Source organism: Pecten maximus, chromosome 8 (genome assembly GCF_902652985.1).
Source record: "Pecten maximus chromosome 8, xPecMax1.1, whole genome shotgun sequence".
Lineage (NCBI taxonomy): Eukaryota > Metazoa > Mollusca > Bivalvia > Pectinida > Pectinidae > Pecten > Pecten maximus.
Window position 1 is genome coordinate 29,000,765 of NC_047022.1, and position 26,162 is coordinate 29,026,926.

The 26,162-nt window shown below is 35.1% G+C and overlaps 1 protein-coding gene and 1 long non-coding RNA gene across 2 annotated transcripts; both read left to right on the forward strand.

Moving 5' to 3' along the window:
- Positions 1-139: 139 nt before the first annotated feature.
- Positions 140-20,022, forward strand: LOC117333093 (anaphase-promoting complex subunit 7-like). The gene is made up of 16 exons (XM_033892225.1): positions 140-330; positions 7,917-8,045; positions 8,899-8,976; positions 9,364-9,447; positions 9,847-9,962; positions 10,289-10,402; positions 10,821-11,004; positions 11,952-12,040; positions 12,361-12,481; positions 13,920-14,061; positions 14,193-14,293; positions 14,858-14,902; positions 15,810-15,922; positions 16,403-16,519; positions 18,935-19,064; positions 19,316-20,022. Exons 1-16 carry the CDS (start codon positions 265-267, stop codon positions 19,376-19,378), a joined length of 1,692 nt encoding a protein of 563 aa, XP_033748116.1. The 5' UTR covers positions 140-264; the 3' UTR covers positions 19,379-20,022.
- A 1,098-nt stretch (positions 20,023-21,120) lies between these two features.
- Positions 21,121-25,166, forward strand: LOC117333094. Its single transcript, XR_004533827.1, has 2 exons — positions 21,121-23,726; positions 23,813-25,166. It is a non-coding gene; the product is annotated as an uncharacterized LOC117333094 (long non-coding RNA).
- The last annotated feature ends 996 nt before the right edge of the window (positions 25,167-26,162 follow it).

The window sequence follows — 26,162 nt, forward strand, 5'->3', positions numbered from 1 at the left end:
AGCAACGCCACTTTAATATCGAAATTGGTATGCGTGTTCGTTCCGTTGCGTAGTTTTCCGTCTTTCCGAATTTTAGTAACTTCCTTTTATTTTGATCAATATCACTGAAATGCTTAAAATAAGCGTTGGTATTAAGCGTTTTAATGGCAGTGTTATTGAAAGTGATGTCGGCAGCGGGATTTTTTGCACGGATGTAGATAATTTTGAAGAGAACAAAAAAGCATTTAAACGTAAACATTTGACTTCAAAAATTTGATTCTCACAATGAATTTATTTGACCACGTGAAGCAATTACACGATTCGGAATTATACCAAGATTTAAGTCAACTGGTAAGTATTGACATAATTGTGATGGTCATCTTATTATTCTGACTCGCCTCCGTCAATATAATAATTTGTTTTCAAATAAGATTTGTTATGGGTAGGGTATGTCGCCCACAGGCTACTAGCTGTATGCTACTTACTGTATGCATCCTTCTTCGTCTGTTGAATTTTTTCAGTCATGTAATGTCTAATAACGCTCTTTCTTGTGTTCCTTGTGGGACTCGGTTGAATGCCAATCTTCATATTCGGGCTCGTCAAAGTTCTGGATTCACATGAAAACTCATACAAAAATACTGTGTGTAACGTGTGTGTGTGGTTTGGGGATTTTGGGTCTCAGTAGATGGAGAGGAGGGGCGGCTTGACTTTTTACTCAAATACACTCAAATATACTCAAATACACTCAAATATACTCAAATACACATAAAATATACTCAAATACACAAAAATATACTCAAATACAAATGTATTTCACACATATAACCTTATTTTGTGCGTAACATGGTCGTTAATAAGCGATCAGGCTACGATCTTGCGAACTATGATACCCGGATCGGTTGGGATATTTAGGCTTTACTGAAATTGACTTGGAATTATCAAAACGTTGGGAAATGGGGCTTAAATTAGCATTATTTTCAGAGAACAGAGCCAAATATTTGTTCTGAAATGCTCAACTGTATCATATGCAAAACATTAGTGGTTTATTTGACCGAGAAGTAGTTTAAATCAATGTTTTAATCATTCGCGATTCACGGTCCGATTGTCGTCCGAGTTGAATTACAGAAATGGCCGATAATGGACCCGAAATCGATATTTTCATAAGAGAATGGACTCAATATGGTATTCTTTGGTGTCTGTAGAGGTCATATGTCAAATATCTTAAATTAATTTTCACTAGAAGTATTTTGAAATAATTGTCAAAATATCCGATTTACGACCCCATTGCCGTCAGAGTTGAATTGTCGAAATGGTCGATAACGGACCTGAAATGAATATTTTTATGATATAATGGACCCAAAATAATATTCTTTTGTATATATAGAAGTCACATGTAAAATATTTTTTATTTATTTTCTCAAGAAGTATTTTAAAATGATAATCAAAATAGGCCTACCCCATTCACGACCCAATTTTTGTTTACGCATTGGGCGCGAATAAAATAAAAAGGAGCAGGAAAACTGAAATCCGGATTATCTACTCACAAATGCAAAAATACTCATACTAGATAGCTATAATTAATATTTAATACAAGAATTTCTATACTGTATTTGATTCTCTGTATAAAATTGTTGTCAAATTTGTGGTATTATGTAAAATAATTCATTTTTATTGATTTTTTTTCCCCCTCACAAATCCATATTTCAATCTTTGAGTAATTAATTCATTGAAAATTGAAGTCAAGGCAATGAATTAATATTTTCCGTAATAATTTTTCGATAAACTGTTAAAAAGTTTCCAGATGATATTTTGTGCCATGCTGTCATAAAATTTCAGTTATAACTTTAAAATTAAATTACATGTAGTATGTTAATATGATAACCAAGTTGTCAATATCCACAAAGCGAGTGTAGTCTACTGTAATCTCAATCACTGAGTGGATAGCATTACATATGAATATAATTATTACTGTAAAATACCTGTAGTATAAAGAGATATGTGACCAACTTTAGAATGAATGATATCAAATTTAGATTATATCTCAAGAGCAATAGGTGGATTATTAGAATTAACTTCCAAATGAAATCAACATATCCGTGTAACTTTAGCAGGATTTCATCATTGTTTAAGATCAGACTGATGAATAATATCCATTCTAAAAAAAATCATCAGAAATAATCATAAACCATCAGCTGTATAGCAAGAGTTTCCAGGGGATCTTGGTGTCTGCCATTGAGATTGATCTCTTTTCTACTTTTCCCTTCTTTTCCCTATTACTTATTATTCATTTGATTATATTGGAAACCTAAATTTGAAGTCTAAGATCTTAAGAAAAACTTTTGGAAATGTATCAATAACAGATTAAACTGTTGAAACTGATGGTGGGCTGGCTGGCTGGCTTAAAGCCATTTTGTTTTCCTGATCAGACTAAAAGATAAATAGGAATTGTTGATGTACTTCCATCTGATGATGGCAAAAAATCTTCATTCCATAATATAGATTTTCATTTTTTATATAAATAAATACTTAAAACATACAACAACTATTATATGTAAGAATGTTGAAAGTCATATTAGTTGTGTTGTATAACTTCAATTTATGTTATTACCTTAACTTGGTGATGAGTAATTAGATTATGAGCATTATAATATGGCCATGGTTTACTACTTAATAAGATCAAGTTTCTGTGTGATATATTGTTTGGTTTTATTTACTGGACAATATTAATTTACCATATTTTAGTTAAATTTTATAAATTACTCCACCCCCCTCATTACTTTCACAGATATGGATGTTATTTCTACAATATTTGTAGAGCAATTTTTCACACCTGGGGACATGATTGACACGCCTGTGTAACTTACACTAATTGACCAGTGTATTGAAAGAGTCCCCCTAAGGCTATAACTGAACTGTCCAGGTAATGAAAGGGTGTCACACCTGTGTTAGCAGGTGGAGAGAGATGGGTGAGGGGGAGGGGGGTCCTATAACCTCCAATTTTTACCTGTGAGATATACTGAAGATTTAATTTCCTAAGACCTAATTAAACCAGATATAAAATGAACTATCTTAAACTGGTCATTTAACAGCAGTATAAAAACTCAAGTTTAAAGATGAGTATGAATTAAAAATATTGTATCAGGGACTCAGCTTGTTACTCTTCTTTTGCACCTCGCGCAATTAATATTAAGTACATCAAATATATCATAATTACATTAAAATATAACATGAGCAATGTTAAGAACATATGCTCTCTACAATTATAGCACATTTTGCCAAAATAAGAATATATGTGATAAACTCATAATAATTTAAACCTTAATTTATATATAGTATACCACAATATCCCAAAATTTGTTAACATAAAAAAGAAACAAAAACAACATTAAACTGATAAAAGAGGCATAATACAAGCAAAATATTTCATATAGATTCTATGGAGACCCTTAAACAGTTCAAGGAGAAATAAGTTAAGACCATCAGGTGTTGATTCATATGGGCTTCAAAATTTCAAAATTTACTCTGTGATGATATGATTGAATAGTATGGTCCATAAGATGGTTTTACTTCTTATAAGTAAACTTCAAGGATTCTACTTCAAGTGCACTAAACATGTATGTTTAACGTTTTCCATAATTAGGTAAAGGCTTAACACATATCTTTGTTTTAACTTTTAATTTCCTATCAAAAACAGAAATACACCAGGATTGTATATTAATATATATGTGTACATTTATATATTTAGATGATTTTTTTTCTGTGTGAAGTAGGCATATCATCTAAAAACAAACTAAAAGCAAAAAAAAACAAAAAATGCAATACATGAATTTTATTCAATTTTATTTGAGAGGTTGCATTTTGCCTCAATATACTTATAACATGTATACACATGTATATATATTTGCAAAAATCATCTGTTCATAAAGTTGTTAAATCATCTGTTCATAAAGTTGTTAAATCATCTTTTTATTACTTTACCAAATCCTGGTGATATTCATTAAGAGACTGAATTCAGAAATTTATTATTTCTTATGGAAAAGTTCATCAGACAAGATAAAAAGAGATGTAATTATTAAGAATTGTAGTGAAAGCGATCTGAAAATGAAACATTTACAATCTTTTATTTTAGTAACAATAAAAATAAGAGCATTTTTTATATAGATTGGTATAGAAAAGGATTTATATAAAACAAATTATAGTCAAAGAAAATAGCAATGGTAGATTTTACAGCTATACAGAATTAATGGAGAAATTCAATATTCATACTAACTTTCTCACTTATCAAAGTGTCAAAAGTGCTATAAAAAAGAATTTTTCCAAAGAAGATATCTCCACTGAATTCATAAAACTATCTTACATACCTGCCAACTTAGATTTTTTTTTCAAACAGAAAAGAGGAGCAAGTTAATTTTATAACTGTCTGTGTAAAAATAATATAGAATCTACTGGAAAAAGGAAATGGGAAGTATTGTTTGATTTTGATGAAAATACATATATAACACAAGATGCCACAACATTTTAATCAAATAAAGTTCTACAAGATTTCCACTAGTCCGTTTGGCTACCGGAATTTCAAACCACTAGCCCGGGTAGAAAATCTACTAGTCCCAGACTATCGGGCTACCTTTAAGTTCGAGCCCTGTGCCAGGAAAAGAGTCTGTCTTTATCAGCTTTGAAAAATTACATCAAAGAAACATACCACACTCCAAGATATTGCAACCAGTAAAAGGGGAAATCATCTGAACTTCTTTAATAAGGACTGGAAAATATGGGAAAGACTACTGGTCTCTACAAAAATTATAAAAATGTTTAAAGGTTTCATTCTATTTTTGGAATTTCATATTTTATATGAAACTATACATTTGAAGAACGTGTAGCCTATACTCAACTTAGGCTTTAGAAAATGCTGACCTGCTTTAGATTTGACTGGAAGGACTTTAAAGTATTCATTTTATCAGTTATAATCACAGTTTTCTGTGCTAATGGAAATATAAATACAGTATACTATAAAACACACGTTAGCTTTTTCCTTCCCACAAACAGACAGAATTATTGTCAAAGATCTACATTGTCCTTCACCTTTTGATCCAAATGACCCTGACCTCTCACCCAAAGTGACCTAGCTTTGTCTTGGTCAGGAGTTGGCCATGATCAATAAGTATGAAAGTTAAGGAACTATTGTGGATGGGCAGACAAACAAACAAACAGACAGAGTGATTACTATAGGGCACCTGTATGGACCTGATTAAGAAAAACCATGTCATTCCTACATTAAAGGAAAATCTTAAGGATTTTTTCCTATTGGGCTCAACACTAAGGGCTCCATAGGTCACAGAACACATTATATGAAGTCATAATTAATTTCCTTAAATTGGCGGCTTTACATGGCTCAAAGACAGCTCAGACCAAAGTTGGACAAAAACCTATAACTAATTTGAAATAGAAGAAGGAAATTTGCCCATCAGATCTGAAGAAAATTTCAATCTAAATAATTTACAGAGGAAAATTGTGCTACAATATGCCATGAAAATAGATGAGACTGGACAAATGTTTTCGTTCATTCTAATAAAAATCTTGTCATTAATGCAAGAGAAAATGATAAAACACATTTTGATTTAAACATATTTTATTGTATCTTAATTTATACATGGGAATTGGGCACAAGTTATCAAACTTATATTAAACACTTTCCCTATATAATTTTACATACATATAATACATTTATTTTTACAAGATGACATATATTTACATATTAGAGAGAGAGAAAGAGAGAGAGAGAGAGAGAGACGAAGTTCAAACTTTTCACTTATCAAAACACTCTGCTGTTTCTAAAGTTCATCACATCCTGTGCCATGGTTAGCTCTCTCCGTCCGCTTCTGATGCCTCCTGGAAATTTGATTATCTTTTGCCATCGGCATCGGAATAGATATGATAAGCACAAATAAATTTACACAGATATATATAGAGAGATAAGGGGAATTAAAATCTATACAATAAAACACGTGAACAATAGTGCATTGAACACAGTCATTAGTACATGTATTGTTATATTTTGAGTATAGTGACACGGACAAGGACGAACGGAAACTTTTCCTTTAATCCATGATGATTCTGTTTAATGCTGAAAGTGACTATAACCTGACAAAAAGTCTATTTACTCAACTAAAAAAAATATTTGTGCATGAGTAAATTATTCTTTGCATACATAGCATTTTATGGTTTATGTATTGAAATCTAGAGTATTTTGATTGAGTAACAATAATACATGTTATATTTTATATATTTAGTAGAAAGAGACAGGCAGACTAAGATCCTTAAAAAATAATAATAATCAAATATATTTGTAGGAAAGAGTCAGGCCTTAAAAAACATTAAAGAAAACCAGACTGATGTTTTCAATAGGTATGGTAGGTTGTATAGGAAAAGGAGTTACCTCCCTTGCAAAGTTGTTGGTTTGGTTTTGTTTTTTATCAGGCCTTATGTCGTAATATTTACAAATCAATAATCACATCACATACAAATTGATGTTATAGAAGTGAATTTTATTTGTATTTGAGTATTTTTTTGTGTATTTGAGTGTATTTGAGTATATTTGAGTGTATTTGAGTAAAAAGTCAAGGGATACTAAAAAAGATAGGTCTGATCACTGGCCCATAATATAACCACTACTTTGCAGTAAACAAAAGACAAGACACTGATCTGAGGTCTAGCCCATCTATGATTTTGTTTACAACGTTCACAAATATAAGTATAGAACGTTATCTTTAAACCAACCCTGCATGCACCAAGTTACATCCCTGGATGATAAACTGAAAAGCATTTAAAACATGGGATTTTTTCAAATGCTGAGATGACTCTTTGCGGCATTTGCAGCAACTGGTACATCTGATTAACATAGGGATTCTGATGCATGTATTTGATCGCTGGCCCACCATTCATGAAAAAAAAAGGTTTGCACATACTTTCTTTAGCTCATTTAAATTTCCATATAGAGAGTGGAGCACAGCATTAAAAATTCTCCGTAATCAGTATATATAGTTTCCTGGTTTTAATTCCAATTTTAATGAACTGCATATATGAACTGTATTGATTCTCATATTATATCATCATTTATTAAGGTATTTTTTTTATCCTTCAGCAATTTTTTTTTTTTTTTTGTCATGTTTTTTTTAATGTTTTGTGCAAAAGATAAAGAGGCTTTTAAAGAAATGACATCACATGGGGTTGGGACACAAAAAGATCATATCCAAGGCTTTTATTATTACCTTATAATAAAGTAGGGAATTTAGCAGGGTTTAGTTTTGTGTTGATGGCAAATTTTATTAAAAGATTCCTTTCACAATGAAAACCATATACATTGTAGACAAATACTTTTGCACGCCACAGATATATAACAGGCTGAGAGCATGATAATTTTTATTTATTTTAATGCACCCAGTGCAGTCTGCTAGTGATTTCACCTAGGACCTTTGACTTACTCTGGCTGTCTTAAACTCATGTACACTCGACCAATCGAGCTAAAGAAAAGTTCATTTCTCCCTAGTCGAGTGGCATATTGCAGCTAATTATATTTACCAACTTGTAATTGCCATGCATGGTAATTACATACAATTACATCCTCTAGGAAAAAAGTGTCTGAGTTTCTAGGGCTAACAGCTGCTATATGCATGTGGAGAAAATTTGTATTATTTCCCAGGTCTCGATGTGGATGCCAATAAAATTAACAGATGGATCCAAAAGATCATGGCAAATTGTATTTATTTCAAGGCCACTGATCATGATAAGGATCGAACCCAGGACTGGTTAATAATTACTAGTCCATTAAAGGGCATGCAGTCCTTTGATTGCACTAGTAAGCAAGTCCAATCGAGGTGAGAGAATTCGAAGTTTTTCCCTAGCCTTAATTATATACTTACACACAGTTAATTTCATTTCAGGCAAGTGTTGTGATCACTCTCTGTGACAACAGTACAGATGTGGAACTTCTCACACTTCAGCAGCGCTACCAATGCATGGTTTACTATGGCAACGCCCTTTACAACATGTCACAGTACCTCAAGGCAGAGGTAATCAAAGGCTTTTGTACCTGAATTGGTTGTATTCCAATAATGCTTTAAATCATACAGGAGTGTATATTTGTTAGTTATTCATAGGCAATAAAGAGATGATAACTATAGTTTCCTATAATATATAATTAAGCCTTTAGTAGTGTGTCCAGATTGTGACATTTCAGTGAGATGGCCATGACATCCCTTGACCAATGTGTGACTCCCATTATCTAATAAGGATATACTGTGTATGGGGCGGGGTCATACTCCTGTAGTGTAAGCTTTAATTTGTCTGTCTTGTCATCAGGAAAAGTCACAATTCAGTGTCATATCACTTACTGGCTATCCTCATTTCAGTACAGGTATTCAATAAACTTTTCATCAGGTGTGGGAACCTGTATGTTCTGATAGAGACATGTTTTAAGTTCAATATCAAGGCCACCTATTACTGAATTAGCTTGGAAAAACTGACTACCTGTGTCTGTTTCAATTGAAGATGAAACAGTCTCAAAATGTAGTAGAATTTGATATGGAATTGTACATGTTTCAAATGTCAATAAATCATTTCTCATGTAGCCATTCTGATTTGTTATCATCATTAAATATTGTGTATAGCCATTTTATATATATTGAATTTTTTTATCTTTGATAGTTTGGAACCTTTTATATATGTTTTATGACTTATGGAAGTTGTAGTACATATACATGTTTCATGAGAAAAAAAAATCAATTAGGGTTTATTGAAGGTTACTCTAGCATTTTTCTTATCAAGGTGACACACAATATTGTAATACTAAAGAGTTGTTCTGCTTCTGATTTGTCATCATTAGTAAGGTATTACAAAATATTTCATAAATTGGGTTTGTTCCAGGACACATACAAGAAAGCTATAATTCTAAGGAAGGGTTTCAACAAGTCAAAGGTCAAAGGTGGGCCACCATGTCACATGGTAAGTACAGTCTGGTGTACAGTTCACAACAAATAATGAAATAATTATAATGAGCAGGTTAACGTAAAGAACTAGTACTTAATAATAATTAAAAGAACTTGATAAAAACACTTTGATTATATAAATGCCATTTGGGAAGAAATATACATCTTCAAATAATTTTGAATTGCCTCCCTGTCAATTTTGCTTGGTACCATTATATTGTGTCACCTTAAGGTTAAGAGATCCATGATCTTCCCATTCAGGAAGAAAATATTCTTATAAAAGTGAATTTAGTAAAATGAAATTCTATACAATTCTGCTCTCAAAGGAAAACACTTAATACTGTAAACACTTTGAAATAAGATATAACGTTGAAGAAAGATCAAAGGGAGGTAACTTTTACAGGAGCTGACCTCAGAGGTTGAAGTGAAGTACAAGATGTACCAGTGTTTGTTACAACAGAAGCAATACAAAGAAGCCATGTCTGTGGTGAGTGTCTGACTAATCCCGGTCTACACATTCTAGAATACTTCGATTTCCAATGCTACATATACACCACGGACAGCTATAAACAGTGCTTCTATTAAGGAGAAATGCTTAAAACTGATCCCACTGTATAGAAAACAGAACAGTATTATTACATTACAGGATCTGTCTCATGTAACTTCTCAAAATATTGAAGTGTTTGGCTATGTCCTGTACAGGTTATTTGTACAATAGATATTATATATCTATACATGGTAATTCTGTAATCAGTCAAGTGATGTTTTAAAACTGAAGAATTTACATGATAATTTGTATAAATTAGGAAATTATATCAGAGACAATTGAGATATGTACACAGTCATGACGATGTGATAATGTGATGCTCATGTCTGTTCCTCAAAGCTGGAGGGAATCAGCTCACGTCAGAGAAACCCAAAGATTCACCTGGCTCTAGCCAAACTGTACCTGAGGGCAGGAATGGACCGGTCAGCAATAACAAGCTACAAGGAGGTCATCAGGTCAGAACTGTGTTGATTAGAGTGGTCAGTTATTGAACATTTCAATAAGTAGGTTTTATCACAAAGCCTGTTGTACTATGCCTTACGTTTTTCAGTTTTGTTCTCATAAATGTGAGTTATTGTGGCCAAGAGTATCTTACATTTTTGGCTATGCCATACTAAATTTATCAAACCTCTCCTGTAAGATTTTCTATTTCTCACATACTGTCTGTGTAATACACTAATATATCCAGTGTGTGTCTCATTGATCATTGTAAAACAATTGGAATTGTTAAGCTGTAAACAATGTTTGATTTGCTTTTATAATGTTGCATTTGTTTTTTAAGGGTTTGTCCTCTGGCATTGGAAGCTCTGAACGGTTTACTTGGTCTAGGGGTCAAGGGTTCAGATGTAGCGACTCTTGTGATAAATGGTCTTCCTCATGGCACACCCAATGATTGGTGAGTGTTCAGCTGGCTGATATCATTTCCGTCATCATTTTCAGTCCTTTTCATATTATCATTATATATAACTTACAGTTTAATAACTGTTGATTGAACTTAAATTTGTTTATCAATTGTACAGTGTTAAAGTTTTCCATTTAGCTAGGATTTCAGCACACTTACTTTCTAAGTACAAGCGCTGCCATAACCAAAGCTGGAAATGGCCATCCCATCACACATTTCAGATTCTAAATTTTTCTCTATATTTTACTGTTAATTGAATTGGACTTTGAGAAGCAGGGACATGCAAGTTATGATTATATATTTATGTGTAATTCTTGATTCTGTAACATTCTGAAAAAATGATGGAATTATGTTGATGCAATTGAATTATAATATTAAACAGTAAATAAAACAGACATTGTATCTTTTACAGGCTATCAATGTGGATCAAAGGACAAGCACATTTGTCGTCTCGAGAGTTCAGCAGTGCTGTCGCAACATTCCAACTGATGGACACAAAAGCTTACCTCAAAGATAATGTTCTCCTAGTTAACAGTCTGGCCGAGGCCCTCTTCTATGATGGTCGCTACTCTGGTGCTCTACAAGCCTTCCAAAGGGTAAAATCCAACACTGGTCACTCGTACCTCATTAAATAACAACTGAACTTAGATATGTACCAATGTCTATTTTGACAATATTGAAACTTAGTCTTTTGTCAACTTAATTGAAGACAATATCAAAACTAGAATAGATGTTTGAAAGCCTGACCAGCCATAAGTGTGTTTTTATCTTACCTGTGACAAATCATGAAGCAACACTATGGTGTTACTTTTCTGGTGGCGACAGTGAAGTTGTCAACATTTTACTTTAAAAGTTGTGTATCTAGATCCATTTCTCAAAAAGTATAATTTCAACTTAAGCCAAACTTGGTGTATAGTTAGATCATAAAGTAGACGATACAGCCTTTATTTACAGAATATAAATCCAGAATTTTTGGTCCAGTGACGGGAAATTAGGAATACATGTACTGGGAATCTTGACTTTACAGTTTTTTGTTACCCCAGTTTCTAATAAAGACTGAATGTTATTTCAATTAAACTTGGAATATAGTTTATTGAATTATGGACATGATAACACACACTACAGATTACCTCAATTTTAACGTTTTGTTGTATTTTGGTGTTAGAAACCTAAGATTTTGAAAAAAATTGATATAAAATCTTTTTTTGCTTCTCCAATTGACTTAAAAATTAGGTATAGTCAAATTCGAATGAAGTCGAATGAGTAAAAAAATGTTTCTCTCACTTTGGTGTAAAAATCACAAATTTAGTTGAATTTTGAGAATTAGTGATTCTGTGAAATTTGATATGTGTTTTGCAATTCATGATATTTACACCAGTCTATAGTTATCCAGGACGCTTCCATACTTTCTAGCAGAGGTTCTTTTAGTTGTTTTTGGAAAAAAAATACTGAAATTTTAATGAATTTTGGAGTTTGCTTGATTTAAACTTATACTGGCAAAGTTGGACAGACGAAACATAACATGTATATCTTGTTGGTACAGGTACATGCTCTGGACCCACTTCAGGTGAAGAATATGGATCTATATTCCTACCTCCTATCCAAAGAAGATAAAGTGAAAGAATTACAAAGGTTAACCAGTGTGATATTTAAGATTGGATTTTTTTCATGAAAAAAAAAAACCAAAACAAAAAAGCAGTGAGATTCCAAAGTTGTATATATACAGTACATTGTACATATCAATAGAATTTTTTTCATATTTAAGAAAACAAAAGCTACAATAAAGAAAGTAGAAAACTGGGGTTTCCACAAATGTCCATATGATTGGAAATTAAATGAGCATTACAATACTACAGAACAACTGTTGAAGTAAAAGCCATGGTCATGTATTTATTGCTAATCAAATAAATCATTAGATGAGGTTAATTAAGATGTAACTTGTGATGTTGTAGGTTATCCCAGCGCCTAATGAAGATCACAGAATATGCTGCAGAATCCTGGATCTCCATTGGATATTTCTCTATGGTCACTCACAAGGAATCTCGAACCAGGACTGTTTACTTTGCACAAAAAGTATGATAATTGATTGTCACATGCTTCTGTACAATATTAACAGGGTAGAAATGTACCGCGGTATGTCATATATACTAATGAATCTTCACTAGTACATACAGTCAAACCTGTAATAGCGGACACCCTTATATAGCGGACACCTGTCCATAACAGACAGTTCCATGAATTCCCAATGAAAATCACTATATAAATATCATGTATATAGCGGACACCTTCCTAATGCGGACACTTATTATTGTCTGTAAAGTTGTTAAAAATTCTGTATAGACATATTGTGTGTAAAAAGTTTCTAGATAACCAGCAGAGCCTTAATTACTCAACTCCCCTGGCAGCAATGCTAACTATGGAAGTCACTACATCAGTCACAAATTGTCCTGTTACCTGTAACAATGGGCAGTAATTACAAGAGAGTGACCGATCGCCATCAGCAGAGGTGTTTGTTTACACAACCCCACCAGTGAGAGCTAAGCTTAGCCATTCAACTATGGCCTAGACAACAAGAATGGTCAGGTGGTACTTAAATAATTATCGAGACCAACAAAAGAGGGACAAAGCAATAGTTATGTCTGTCATAATTGTTTTACTTACAAAAACAACCGTATGAAAATCTGACAGGGCGCAACTGGCAAGCACATGGTTGTCAGCCGCCATTTTCTCACACTCGAAACTCCCCGGAATATGACTAAGCAACATATTAAGAACAGCTGAAGAGTTCTGAGTGTCTTTGTATACACTATAGTAATAGACAGAACCAGAAAACGGTGTTTATTAAATTAAATTCCTACATGGATTTCAGAAAATATGTCTCAAAATAAATACTTAGGGACTATAAATATCAGAGGAAAATGCACTTTCATTTATAAAGGGTTAATGTTGTAATAGAAAAGATATTTCAAACATATTTTTTTTCCCAAAATATTGATGATTAATGAAAATCGTTTTAATAAGAATTACCTTTACTCTTTTGACTATATTGAGTATTTGTCTGAATAGATATTCAGTATAGTATGATATTGTGAAGATTCTTTTTTGAAACTATAGACTTAATATAAATTATTCAAAATATCAACTTCAATTTTTGTGTCGGATGAATGATTGAAAATTAATTAAGCATTTATCTTTAATTATTTGTCTTTTATTCATTTGTTTTAGTGTTTAAATATAATTAATCAGGAGATATATAGTGTACTGTAATCAGACTTTGGTTTGTTTCTTCGAATCGTTTATAAGGGACATAACTTGTTGAACCTCTATATAAAGGACACCTCTATAAAGGACACTTTTGCCTTGTCCCTTAGGTGTCCTTTATACACAGGTTTGACTGTAGTTCTCTTGATAAAAATTGGATTTTGATTTGTTTCAGCATTAGTAATCAATTTAAAGTATTGCTCTGAATGATACATGTTTTGGCCATTACTACCATACACAATTGTTTCAGGCCAACAACTTGGATTCTTTTAACATAGAGGCATATCTACTGAAGGGGGCAGCACTGTTAGAACTGAAGAAAAGTCAGGACGCCTCTCTGCACTTCCAGGAGGCTCTGAGACTGGCCCCACACAGATACGAGGCCTACCTAGGTAATAAACAGACGTCCGGTTTATTGTCAAGCTTAGGTCTAATTATTAAAGCCTTTGTTGTGTCATTTAACAGTTGAAATTAAAACTGTCAAACAAAGAACAAATGTAACATGATTTACCAATATTTTCAGGTCTGATCAACTGTTACATGGCTAGTCATCGTACAAGAGAAGCGCTCTCCTGGGCTGGAAAGGCCATCAAAATTCTAGGAAACAACGCAAGGACCCTTACAGTAAGTTCAGTTGTTATTTTGTTAATTACTTGTAGTCAACAAAATCTTTGTGATTACTGTAGTCTTTATAAAGGATCGCTGTCATGAAAAGATAAAGTAAAATATATTTTGAAAAAAGAATTACTGGACAAATATTGAGGAGATCCAAGAGGGAATATGGCGACCACCTGGCACTATTGAATAATCTTTGTTGGATCTATGTAAGACTGGTCTTTTCTTGACTTTCCTTATTTTCTCCTTTTCTTCATTAATAATCATTTGAAAGCAAAGGAACTTCTATATGTAATTTGGGGAAAAGCTATGAAGAACTTTTTCAGAAACAAAGATAAGAAAACAACCACCAACTGATGATGGTGGATTGAAATTCAAACATATGTTTTCAAACTATAATTATACATAATTATATATTCAATGTTTTGAGACTAATACATAATTATATATTCAATGTTTTTAGACTTTTGTTGCTAATGTCGACAATATTACGACCAGATACAGAAGAAGCAAATGAAAGATCTATCGGTACATTGTATGATGAATTAAAAAATATCTACTTTCATTTGCTAGCTCTATGCATCAGTATTATCCAAGGAGCCAACCATGACTGCAAAGGTAAGTTGGTCCAAGTTATATTTATGTACTTGTATTATGGAGATATGTAAACTTATAATACTATGGAATAATACACTTTGTATGTAAAAGGTGTGTAGCACCAACAGCTTGGAGATAGATAGAACAGGTTAATACATTTCGTAAGACTTAAATGTTAATGTGTTTATTGAAAGTGTTAATATCAACGACTAAATGTGTTTATTAGCTCACCGGTTATGAGTAACCGTGAGCCTGTCACCCCGGTGTCCGCATCAATCTAAGTCCAAAAGTATACACCTCACACCCTTCTAATTTGGTTTATACATTCATTAGAGGTCTAGAAGTGATGTTATCAAAATCATGCAGAAAAAAATTGTGATTTGTTTTGGCATTTTAATTAGTGGACTTTTTTTGGACAAAAACCCTCTTTAATCAAAATTACATGCTTATACATACATAAAAAATGAATGCATAGTGTGATTGCTGCCGCCAGTTAGCTTTCGCAATCATTGATTGCACTTGTTGAAAGTGTTAATTTCAACAACTAAATGTGTTTATTGAAAGTGTTAATATCAATGACTAAATGTGTTTATTGAAAGTGTTAATATTAATGACATAATGTGTTTATTGAAAGTGTTAATATTTATGACTAAATGTGTTTTTTGAAAGTGTTAATATCAATGACTAAAGTTGATGTCCATTTCAACTTAAATTGTGTCAAATAATGAGTATAGAGGGTCTAACAGTTGTGTTCATATGATACTGACTTTTAAATTATTAAAACTGTAAATCAATTTAAGTATGAGGTGATTCTTTCGGAAAGTTTTACAAAAAAAGTAGGACAGACAATCAATACTATTGTTTAAATTTATCTTCAACAAGTGTGTGTTGAAATTTAACTTGCTTTGATATTTTACTTTTTCTGAAGGCTAAACCTTACTTGGAGAAGGCAATGAAGATGGACCCTAATTTCCTCGACCCTGTGTATATAATGGCAGACATTCTGTCTCGGGAACATCAGTATGAGAAAGGCATAGAATTGTAAGTCTGAGCAGGATTGAAGGTTCTGTAAGATGAAATATGTAAAGGACACTTGGTGAAAATGAAAAAATGAGACAGGCAAATTGTTGGGACTTTTGACACAGAAACACTTGTAGATGTAGGGGATTGAAGGGGTGGCATAAGGACTGATAACCGTAAACATTAAGTCTAGGGATCTAGAGTACTAGGGACTGATAACTGTAAACATTAAGTCTAGGGATCTAGAGTACTAGGGACTGATAACCGTAAACATTAAGTCTAGGGATCTAGAGTACTAGGGACTGATAACCGTAAACATTAAGTCTAGGGATCTAGAGTACTAGGGACTGTTTGAATGAGATCATGATCGATCCACTAGGCTTCTGTCTGATGGTTCCAGATACATGACATTATTTCTTAGCTAACATACATCGATGGAAACTGCATTCTTTGAACATGTAGAATCAGAATGAGAATTTCAATTGTTTGATTTTATTTCAGACTCAGGAAACAGCTACAAACCCAAAGTACATGTCAACTTCACAGGACTTTGGGTGACTTCCTGGGCTGCACAAATGAACACTTAGAAGCTATTGACCAGTACAGCATAGCACTCAGGTATGTCACTTTGTGTATAGAAACACAGAAATCAGATTATATTACAGTACACTTAGTCTAATCAGTTAGCTTATTTTGTGTATAGAAACACAGAACTCAGATTACATTACAACATTTACATATCACTCAGGTAGATTATTTTGTGTATAGAAACACAGAACTCAGATTATATTACAACATTTACATATCACTCAGGTAGATTATTTTGTGTATAGAAACAGAACTCGGATTATATTTCAGTACAGCTCACAGATAGATTATTTCATGTATAGAAACACAGAATTCAGACTATACATATCACTCGGGTAGATTATTTTTAGGTCATCTGACCCGAAGGGTCAGGATGACCTATAGCCATCGTGCTTCGTCCGTCGTCGTCCGCCGTCCGTAAACTTTTCACATTTCAATCTTCTTCTCAAGTTTCACCAGTGAGATTAAGCTGAAACTTGCCAGAAATGATCCTGAGATGATCCTGACCAAGTGTTGTTATTTTTCGGGTCGGTCCGAAATCCAAGATGGCCGCCATAGCCGCCATCTTGAAAAACACATTTTAAACTTCTTCTCAAGTTCCACCAGTGCTATTAAGCTGAAACTTGCCTGAAATGATCCTGATATGATCCCGACCAAGTGTTGTTATTTTTCGGGTCGGTCCGAAATCCAAGATGGCCGCCATAGCCGCCATCTTGAAAAACACATTTTAAACTTCTTCTCAAGTTCCACCAGTGCTATTGAGCTGAAACTTGCCTGAAATGATCCTGATATGATCCTGACCAAGTGTTGTTATTTTTCGGGTCGGTCTAAAATCCAAGATGGTCGTCATGGTCGCCATGGCCGCCATCTTGAAAAACACATTTTAAACTTCTTCTCCAGTTTCATTGGTGCCGTTGAGCTGGAAATGGGTGAGGATGTCAAGAAAAGCGAGTCAACATAGTGTTGATATTTTTTCGGCCTCGTAAAAACTTTGACATGGCAGCAATGGCGGCCATTTTGTAACATGATTGTGCAATCATGGTTTTCCTGAACAACACCTATTTCAAACTTCTTCTCAAATTCCACCAGTGATTCAGCTCTAACTTACCAGAAATGATCCTGAGATTGTCCTTACCAAGTGTTGTTATTTATCGGGTTGGCCAGAAATCCAAGATGGCCGCCATTGCAGCCATCTTGAAAAACACATTTTAAACTTCCTTCTCCAGTTCCACTGGTGCCATTGAGCTGGAAATTGGTGAGGATGTTAAGGGAGGAGGGCCAACAAAGTGTTGCTATTTTTCGGCCTCGTAAAATCATTGACTTGGCAGCCATGGCGGCCATTTTGTAAAATGATTGTGCAATCATGTTTTTCCTGAACAATGCCTATTTCAAACTTCTTCTCAAATTCCACCAGTGGGATTCAGCTCTAATTAACTTACCAGAAATTATCCTTAGATGGTCCAGACCAAGTGTTGTTATTTATTGGGTCAGTCAGAAATCCAAGATGGCCACCATGGCCAACAGTGCCACTATATACTTGCTACAGAGAATGCATACTACAATAATATAAGGGTTTTAATTTAGAGTCAGATGACCGTTAAGGCCCCTGGGCCTCTTGTTTTATAGAAACACAGAACTCAGATTACATTACAACATATCACTCGGGTAGATTATTTTGTGTAGTGAAACTGAACACAGATTATTGTACAGTACAGTACACAGGTAGACTATTGTGTGTAATGGAACATAGAACTCAGATTATAGTACAATTAATTAGTTACATGTATGGATGTAAAAGTAATTATATAGTAGTTACATGTATGATGTAAAAGCATAGTAGTTAATGTATGGATGTAAAAGTAATGTAGTTACATGTATGGATGTAAAAGCAATGTAGTTAATGTATGGATGTAAAAGTAATGTAGTTACATGTATGGATGTAAAAGCAATGTAGTTAATGTATGGATGTAAAAGTAATGTAGTTACATGTATGGATGTAAAAGTAATGTAGTTACATGTATGGATGTAAAAGCAATGTAGTTAATGTATGGATGTAAAAGTAATGTAGTTACATGTATGGATGTAAAAGTGACGTAGTTACATGTATGGATGTAAAAGTAACGTAGTTACATGTATGGTGAAAAAGTAAATGAGTTACATGTATGGATGTAAAAGTGATGTAGTTACATGTATGGATGTAAAAGTGATGTAGTTACATGTATGGATGTAAAAGTAAAGTAGTTACATGTATGGGTGTAAAAGTAATGTAGTTACATGTATGGATGTAAAAGTAATGTAGTTACATGTATGGATGTAAAAGTAGTGTAGTTACATGTATGGATGTAAAAGTGATGTAGTTACATGTATGGATGTAGAAGTAAATGAGTTACATGTATGGAAGTGTTTGTATTTCAATACCTGAAAATACTATAATTTTGCTGTCAGCCTGGACCCCACCAACAGTCGAGCACGTGAGGGGATGGAGAGGGTGGAGAAACAGAGTGACATGGGATTGATGGGCCTCAGTCTGGAGAACTCTTATGATGTCGATGACATCGAAGGCAGCGACAATGATGTAAGTGTAACTTTCATAATTTATAAGTTAGTCATTACCTGCTGTTGATTAAGAAACTAGTAACAGATTGCAGATGAAGCTTTTCTAATTGAGCGTTATGGATTATGGTAGTGACTTTAATTGATATAAATTATTTCCTATTTTGTATTGGTTAGGGGTTTACCTAGATTATATTAATGAAATGTAAATATTCAGAGATTTAGAATTCTATATCATACTAATACAGAACAAAATATTTTGGTATGTTGCAGGGAGACTTTGATAATAGTAACAGTGATGTGGAGAGTACCTGGTCAGAGACAGAATACACCTAGTTCTCTGCCAGTATATAATGTGTATGGGTGAATGATATGACATTTAAGCGACAAGTATTTGATACCTACCAGTCTACATACAGGGACATGGGACGTACCAGCTGGTCAGGGACAATTTGGCCAATGTATAATGTGTACATACACACAGGGACATTAGAAGTACCAGCTGGTCAGGGACGCCTTGGCCAATGTATAACAGGGACAAGAGAAGACAAAGGAATACCTCGGCCTATGTATAATTATACCCCTACTTTGATAAGAGGGGAGGGAGTTTTTAGTAGTTATTCTGTGAACACAATATCTCTTCAAGGACATATTTAGTTCATATTTAGCTCACCTGCCTGAAAGGCAAATGATCTTATGCCTTGTTGCAATGTCTGCCAGCCATTCAGCATCAACATTTTCTCAATAACCAAGAGGCCCAGAGACCTGATGTTAGATATACAGCATGCTAGGGTGAAGGTCTACCAAAGTTGTTCAAATGAAAGACCTTGACCTACATTCAAGGTCACAGGGATCAAATGTGTTAAACTCTTTAAATAATGACCAAGAGATCCAAAGACCTAATACTGGACCAATATGCTGGAATAAAGGACTAAACTTTATTTAAATGAATAAACAAGTGTTAGCATCTGCACAAATGACATCAATTAACTTCAGTTCAAAGCTGCATTAGAAGCAGGAGAGAGATGCAGGCCCATTGGGCCTCTTGTGGCACCTTGTAGGTAGTATCACACCTTCAAGGTATACATTTGGTTAGATTTCAGTGGTCATTGGTCAAGGTTAAAGGTGAAAGGTCAAACTTGATCACTTTCAAAATAGTTGACAGTTATACACATGATGCCACATCTATCTCTTTTCTCATAAACCCGTGGACAGATTTGTTTTTAGCTCACCTGGACCAAAGGTCCGGTGAGCTTATGTCATGGCGCAGCGTCCGTCCGTCGTCCATCCGTCCGTCAACATTTGCTTCAAATCGCTACTAGTCAAAAAGTTTTTATTGGATTTTGACCAAATTTGGCCAGAAACATCCTTGGCAGAAGGGGAACATATTTTGCATAAATGGTGGCTTTGACCCTGAAGGGGCCAAAGGGGCAGGGCCCAATAGGGGAAATAGAGTTAATTCATTAAAATCGCTACTAGTCATAAAGTTATGAATGGATTTGAACCCAATTTGGTCAGAAACATCCTTGGGGGAAGGGGAACAGATTTTGCATAAATGGTGGCTCTGACCCCGGAGGGGCCAAAGGGGCGGGGCCCAAAAGGGGAAATAGCGGTAATTCATTTAAATCGCTACTAGTCATAAAGTTATAAATGGATTTGAACCCAATTTGGTCAGAAACATCCTTGGAGGAAGGGGAGCAGGTTTTGTATAAATGGTGACTCTGACCCCTGAGGGGTTAAAGGGGCGGGGCCCAATAGTTGAAATAGAGGTAATTCCTTTAATCGCTACTAGTTATTACGTTATGAATGGATTTGAACCCCATTTGGTCAGAAACATCCTTGAGGGAAGGGGAACAGATTTTGCGCAAACGGTGACTCTGACCCCAAAGGGGCCAAAGGGGCGGGGCCCAGTAGGGGAAGTAGAGTTAATTCCTTTAAATCGCTACTAGTCATAAAGTGATGAATGCATGTTCTAAAAACAATTATTGAGGTCTTTCAGACCTTAGAGAGTCTGGACTTCATTAATGTTTAAAGCAGTTCGGATTCCCACTCTATAACCATATATAGCATTGTTAGAGATTTACAAATAAAACAAATTGAATATGAACATTATTTTGACATTTGGTCTAATCCAACCAGGTGAGCAATACAGGCCCCATGGGCCTCTTGTTTTGATTAGGGGGTACAGGTTATGTATGTTAGCACCTTCCCACATTGGTTTTATTATTATACTTGATGGACCAGTATTGGCTACCTACCAGTCTACAGACAGGGATCCATGATACTACATGATCTGTCCCTCAGAGACTATACCTCGTGTTCATTGGCTATAGTATTGTAACAGAAAAATGCATCTCTCTGTTAGCACGTACACATCTGGTAGGCCCAGAATAAAGTATCTCTATTGGTACGTACATATCTGGTAGGCCCAGAATAAAGTATCTCTATTGGTACGTACACATCTGGTAGGCCCAGAATAAAGTATCTCTATTGGTACGTACATATCTGGTAGGCCCAGAATAAAGTATCTCTATTGGTACGTACACATCTGGTAGGCCCAGGATAAAGTATCTCTATTGGTACGTACATATCTGGTAGGCCCAGAATAAAGTATCTCTATTGGCACGTACATATCTGGTAGGCCCAGAATAAAGTATCTCTATTGGTACGTACATATCTGGTAGGCCCAGAATAAAGTATCTCTATTGGTACCTACATATCTGGTAGGCCCAGAATAAAGTATCTCTATTGGTACGTACACATCTGGTAGGCCCAGAATAAAGTATCTCTATTGGCACGTACATATCTGGTAGGCCCAGAATAAAGTATCTATTGGTACGTACATATCTGGTAGGCCCAGAATAAAGTATCTATTGGTACGTACACATCTGGTAGGCCCAGAATAAAGTATGTCTATTGGTACGTACACATCTGGTAGGCCCAGAATAAAGTATCTCTATTGGTACGTACATATCTGGTAGGCCCAGGATAAAGTATCTCTATTGGTACGTACATATCTGGTAGGCCCAGAATAAAGTATCTCTCTATTGGTACGTACATATCTGGTAGGCCCAGAATAAAGTATCTCTATTGGTACGTACATATCTGGTAGGCCCAGAATAAAGTATCTCTATTGGTACGTACATATCTGGTAGGCCCAGGATAAAGTATCTCTATTGGTACGTACATATCTGGTAGGCCCAGAATAAAGTATCTATTGGTACGTACATATCTGGTAGGCCCAGAATAAAGTATCTCTATTGGTACGTACACATCTGGTAGGCCCAGAATAAAGTATCTCTGTTGGTACGTACATATCTGGTAGGCCCAGAATAAAGTATCTCTATGTTGGTACGTACACATCTGGTAGGCCCAGAATAAAGTATCTATTGGTACGTACACATCTGGTAGGCCCAGAATAAAGTATCTCTCTATTGGCACGTACATATCTGGTAGGCCCAGAATAAAGTATCTCTATTGGTACGTACACATCTGGTAGGCCCAGGATAAAGTATCTCTATGTTGGTACGTACACATCTGGTAGGCCCAGAATAAAGTATCTCTATGTTGGTACGTACACATCTGGTAGGCCCAGAATAAAGTATATCTCTATTGGTACGTACATATCTGGTAGGCCCAGAATAAAGTATCTCTCTATTGGTACGTACACATCTGGTAGGCCCAGAATAAAGTATATCTCTATTGGTACGTACATATCTGGTAGGCCCAGAATAAAGTATCTCTCTATTGGCACGTACATATCTGGTAGGCCCAGGATAAAGTATCTCTATGTTGGTACGTACACATCTGGTAGGCCCAGAATAAAGTATCTCTATGTTGGTACGTACACATCTGGTAGGCCCAGAATAAAGTATATCTCTATTGGTACGTACATATCTGGTAGGCCCAGAATAAAGTATCTCTCTATTGGTACGTACATATCTGGTAGGCCCAGAATAAAGTATCTCTATTGGTACGTACACATCTGGTAGGCCCAGAATAAAGTATCTCTATTGGTACGTACACATCTGGTAGGCCCAGAATAAAGTATCTCTATGTTGGCACGTACATATCTGGTAGGCCCAGAATAAAGTATCTCTATTGGTACGTACACATCTGGTAGGCCCAGAATAAAGTATCTCTATTGGTACGTACACATCTGGTAGGCCCAGAATAAAGTATCTCTATTGGTACGTACATATCCGGTAGGCCCAGAATAAAGTATCTCTATGTTGGCACGTACATATCTGGTAGGCCCAGGATAAAGTATCTCTATTGGCACGTACACATCTGGTAGGCCCAGAATAAAGTATATATTGGTACGTACATATCTGGTAGGCCCAGGATAAAGTATCTCTATTGGTACGTACACATCTGGTAGGCCCAGAATAAAGTATCTCTATTGGTACGTACATATCTGGTAGGCCCAGGATAAAGTATCTCTATTGGTACGTACACATCTGGTAGGCCCAGAATAAAGTATCTCTATTGGTACGTACATATCTGGTAGGCCCAGAATAAAGTATCTCTATTGGTACGTACACATCTGGTAGGCCCAGAATAAAGTATCTCTATTGGTACGTACATATCTGGTAGGCCCAGAATAAAGTATCTCTGTTGGTACGTACATATCTGGTAGGCCCAGAATAAAGTATATCTCTATTGGTACGTACATATCTGGTAGGTCCAGAATAAAGTATCTCTATTGGTACGTACACATCTGGTAGGCCCAGAATAAAGTATCTCTATTGGTACGTACATATCTGGTAGGCCCAGAATAAAGTATCTCTATGTTGGCACGTACACATCTGGTAGGCCCAGGATAAAGTATCTCTATTGGTACGTACATATCTGGTAGGCCCAGAATAAAGTATCTCTGTTGGTACGTACATATCTGGTAGGCCCAGAATAAAGTATATCTCTATTGGTACGTACATATCTGGTAGGTCCAGGATAAAGTATCTCTATTGGTACGTACATATCTGGTAGGCCCAGGATAAAGTATCTCTATTGGCACGTACACATCTGGTAGGCCCAGGATAAAGTATCTCTATTGGTACGTACATATCTGGTAGGCCCAGAATAAAGTATCTCTATTGGTACGTACACATCTGGTAGGCCCAGAATAAAGTATCTCTATTGGTACGTACATATCTGGTAGGTCCAGGATAAAGTATCTCTATTGGTACGTACATATCTGGTAGGCCCAGGATAAAGTATCTCTATTGGCACGTACACATCTGGTAGGCCCAGGATAAAGTATCTCTATTGGTACGTACATATCTGGTAGGCCCAGAATAAAGTATCTCTATTGGTACGTACACATCTGGTAGGCCCAGAATAAAGTATCTCTGTTGGTACGTACATATCTGGTAGGCCCAGAATAAAGTATCTCTATTGGTACGTACACATCTGGTAGGCCCAGAATAAAGTATCTCTATGTTGGCACGTACATATCTGGTAGGCCCAGAATAAAGTATCTCTATTGGTACGTACATATCTGGTAGGCCCAGAATAAAGTATCTCTATTGGTACGTACACATCTGGTAGGCCCAGAATAAAGTATCTCTATTGGTACGTACACATCTGGTAGGCCCAGAATAAAGTATCTATTGGTACGTACATATCTGGTAGGCCCAGAATAAAGTATCTCTATTGGTACGTACATATCTGGTAGGCCCAGAATAAAGTATCTATTGGTACGTACACATCTGGTAGGCCCAGAATAAAGTATCTATTGGTACGTACATATCTGGTAGGCCCAGAATAAAGTATCTATTGGCACGTACATATCTGATAGGCCCAGAATAAAGTATCTATTGGTACGTACATATCTGGTAGGCCCAGAATAAAGTATCTATTGGTACGTACACATCTGGTAGGCCCAGAATAAAGTATCTATTGGTACGTACATATCTGGTAGGCCCAGAATAAAGTTGTATGAAGTGATTCTGATGTCTTCTTCATATTGAGTTAAAAAGTATGCAGGTGTGATTTGTTAAAAAATCAGTTGGGTATATTTGATCTCAAAATCAGGAGGTTGATGAAGATAACTGTCAAAAGTAATATGATGAAATGTTTTAATGTGTCTGTTAGCAAAAAATAAACTTGTTTGATAGCAATACATGTGGGTTAAATGAGTTAAATTGGTCAGACAAAATGATTTCATATGTCATCTGAGATGGATTCTCAAATGACATTTAGTTTCTAATCGCCTTTTGTTTTACCATTGTACATCGTGTGTCCGTAAAAGTTTACATTTTCAATTTATTCTCGGAAACCACCGATTCAATATCAATAAAAATTAGCAGGAATTCCCATGGCAATATCGTGTGAAACCATCAGATCTGATCTTGCTGTTTGAGTTAAATACACGATAAATCTCGTCACTTTCTGAATATGTAAATACCACTTCCAAACATCCACTCAAATATGAAAAAGAAAATGCAAAAAAAAAAAAAAAAAAAGGAGAAGAAAATCTGACTTTCTACACCTAGAAATGACAAAAAATCGTAGATAACGAATATTAGGTGTAAAGCCGCTAATTTGAAGATTCAAAAGTATATCTAGCAACACGGGGTAGCTGCTATGACCACAGCTACAGCGCCTGACGCTAATTACTATCGTTATGTAGTGAACATACAACATATAGAGCTATATGTATTGGACCTACGTCTAACGCTAATTGTTATTGTTCAGCTTATGTGTAAATGCTGAATTTCGATCATATAGATCTATATGTATACAGGGTCACGCTCACTGGAGGTTTTCTGGAAGCATTATACATCCGGGTCTCTACGCCCAGGAATAGCGAAAATTCGTAGGTAATAGGTTTAAGTTGTAAAGCCCTCTACATGTTAAGCTGTTGTATAAATATGTGTATACATGTACGTTTCGTATTTCCTGTTTGGTTAGACAATGTGAATACGAGAAAATGCAATTTAGAGGAACGGTACTCCAACAATGTTCAGAGGATTACATGACGAGAAACTTATGACGGATGCCATGTCGGTTGGCGTCAGAAACAAAAAATAGCAAGATACCTTTAGCTGGATGAAATAGAGGAATACGGGGCTTGTGACTTTCAACAATGTACATTTGTTCATTTTTCGTACGAAGT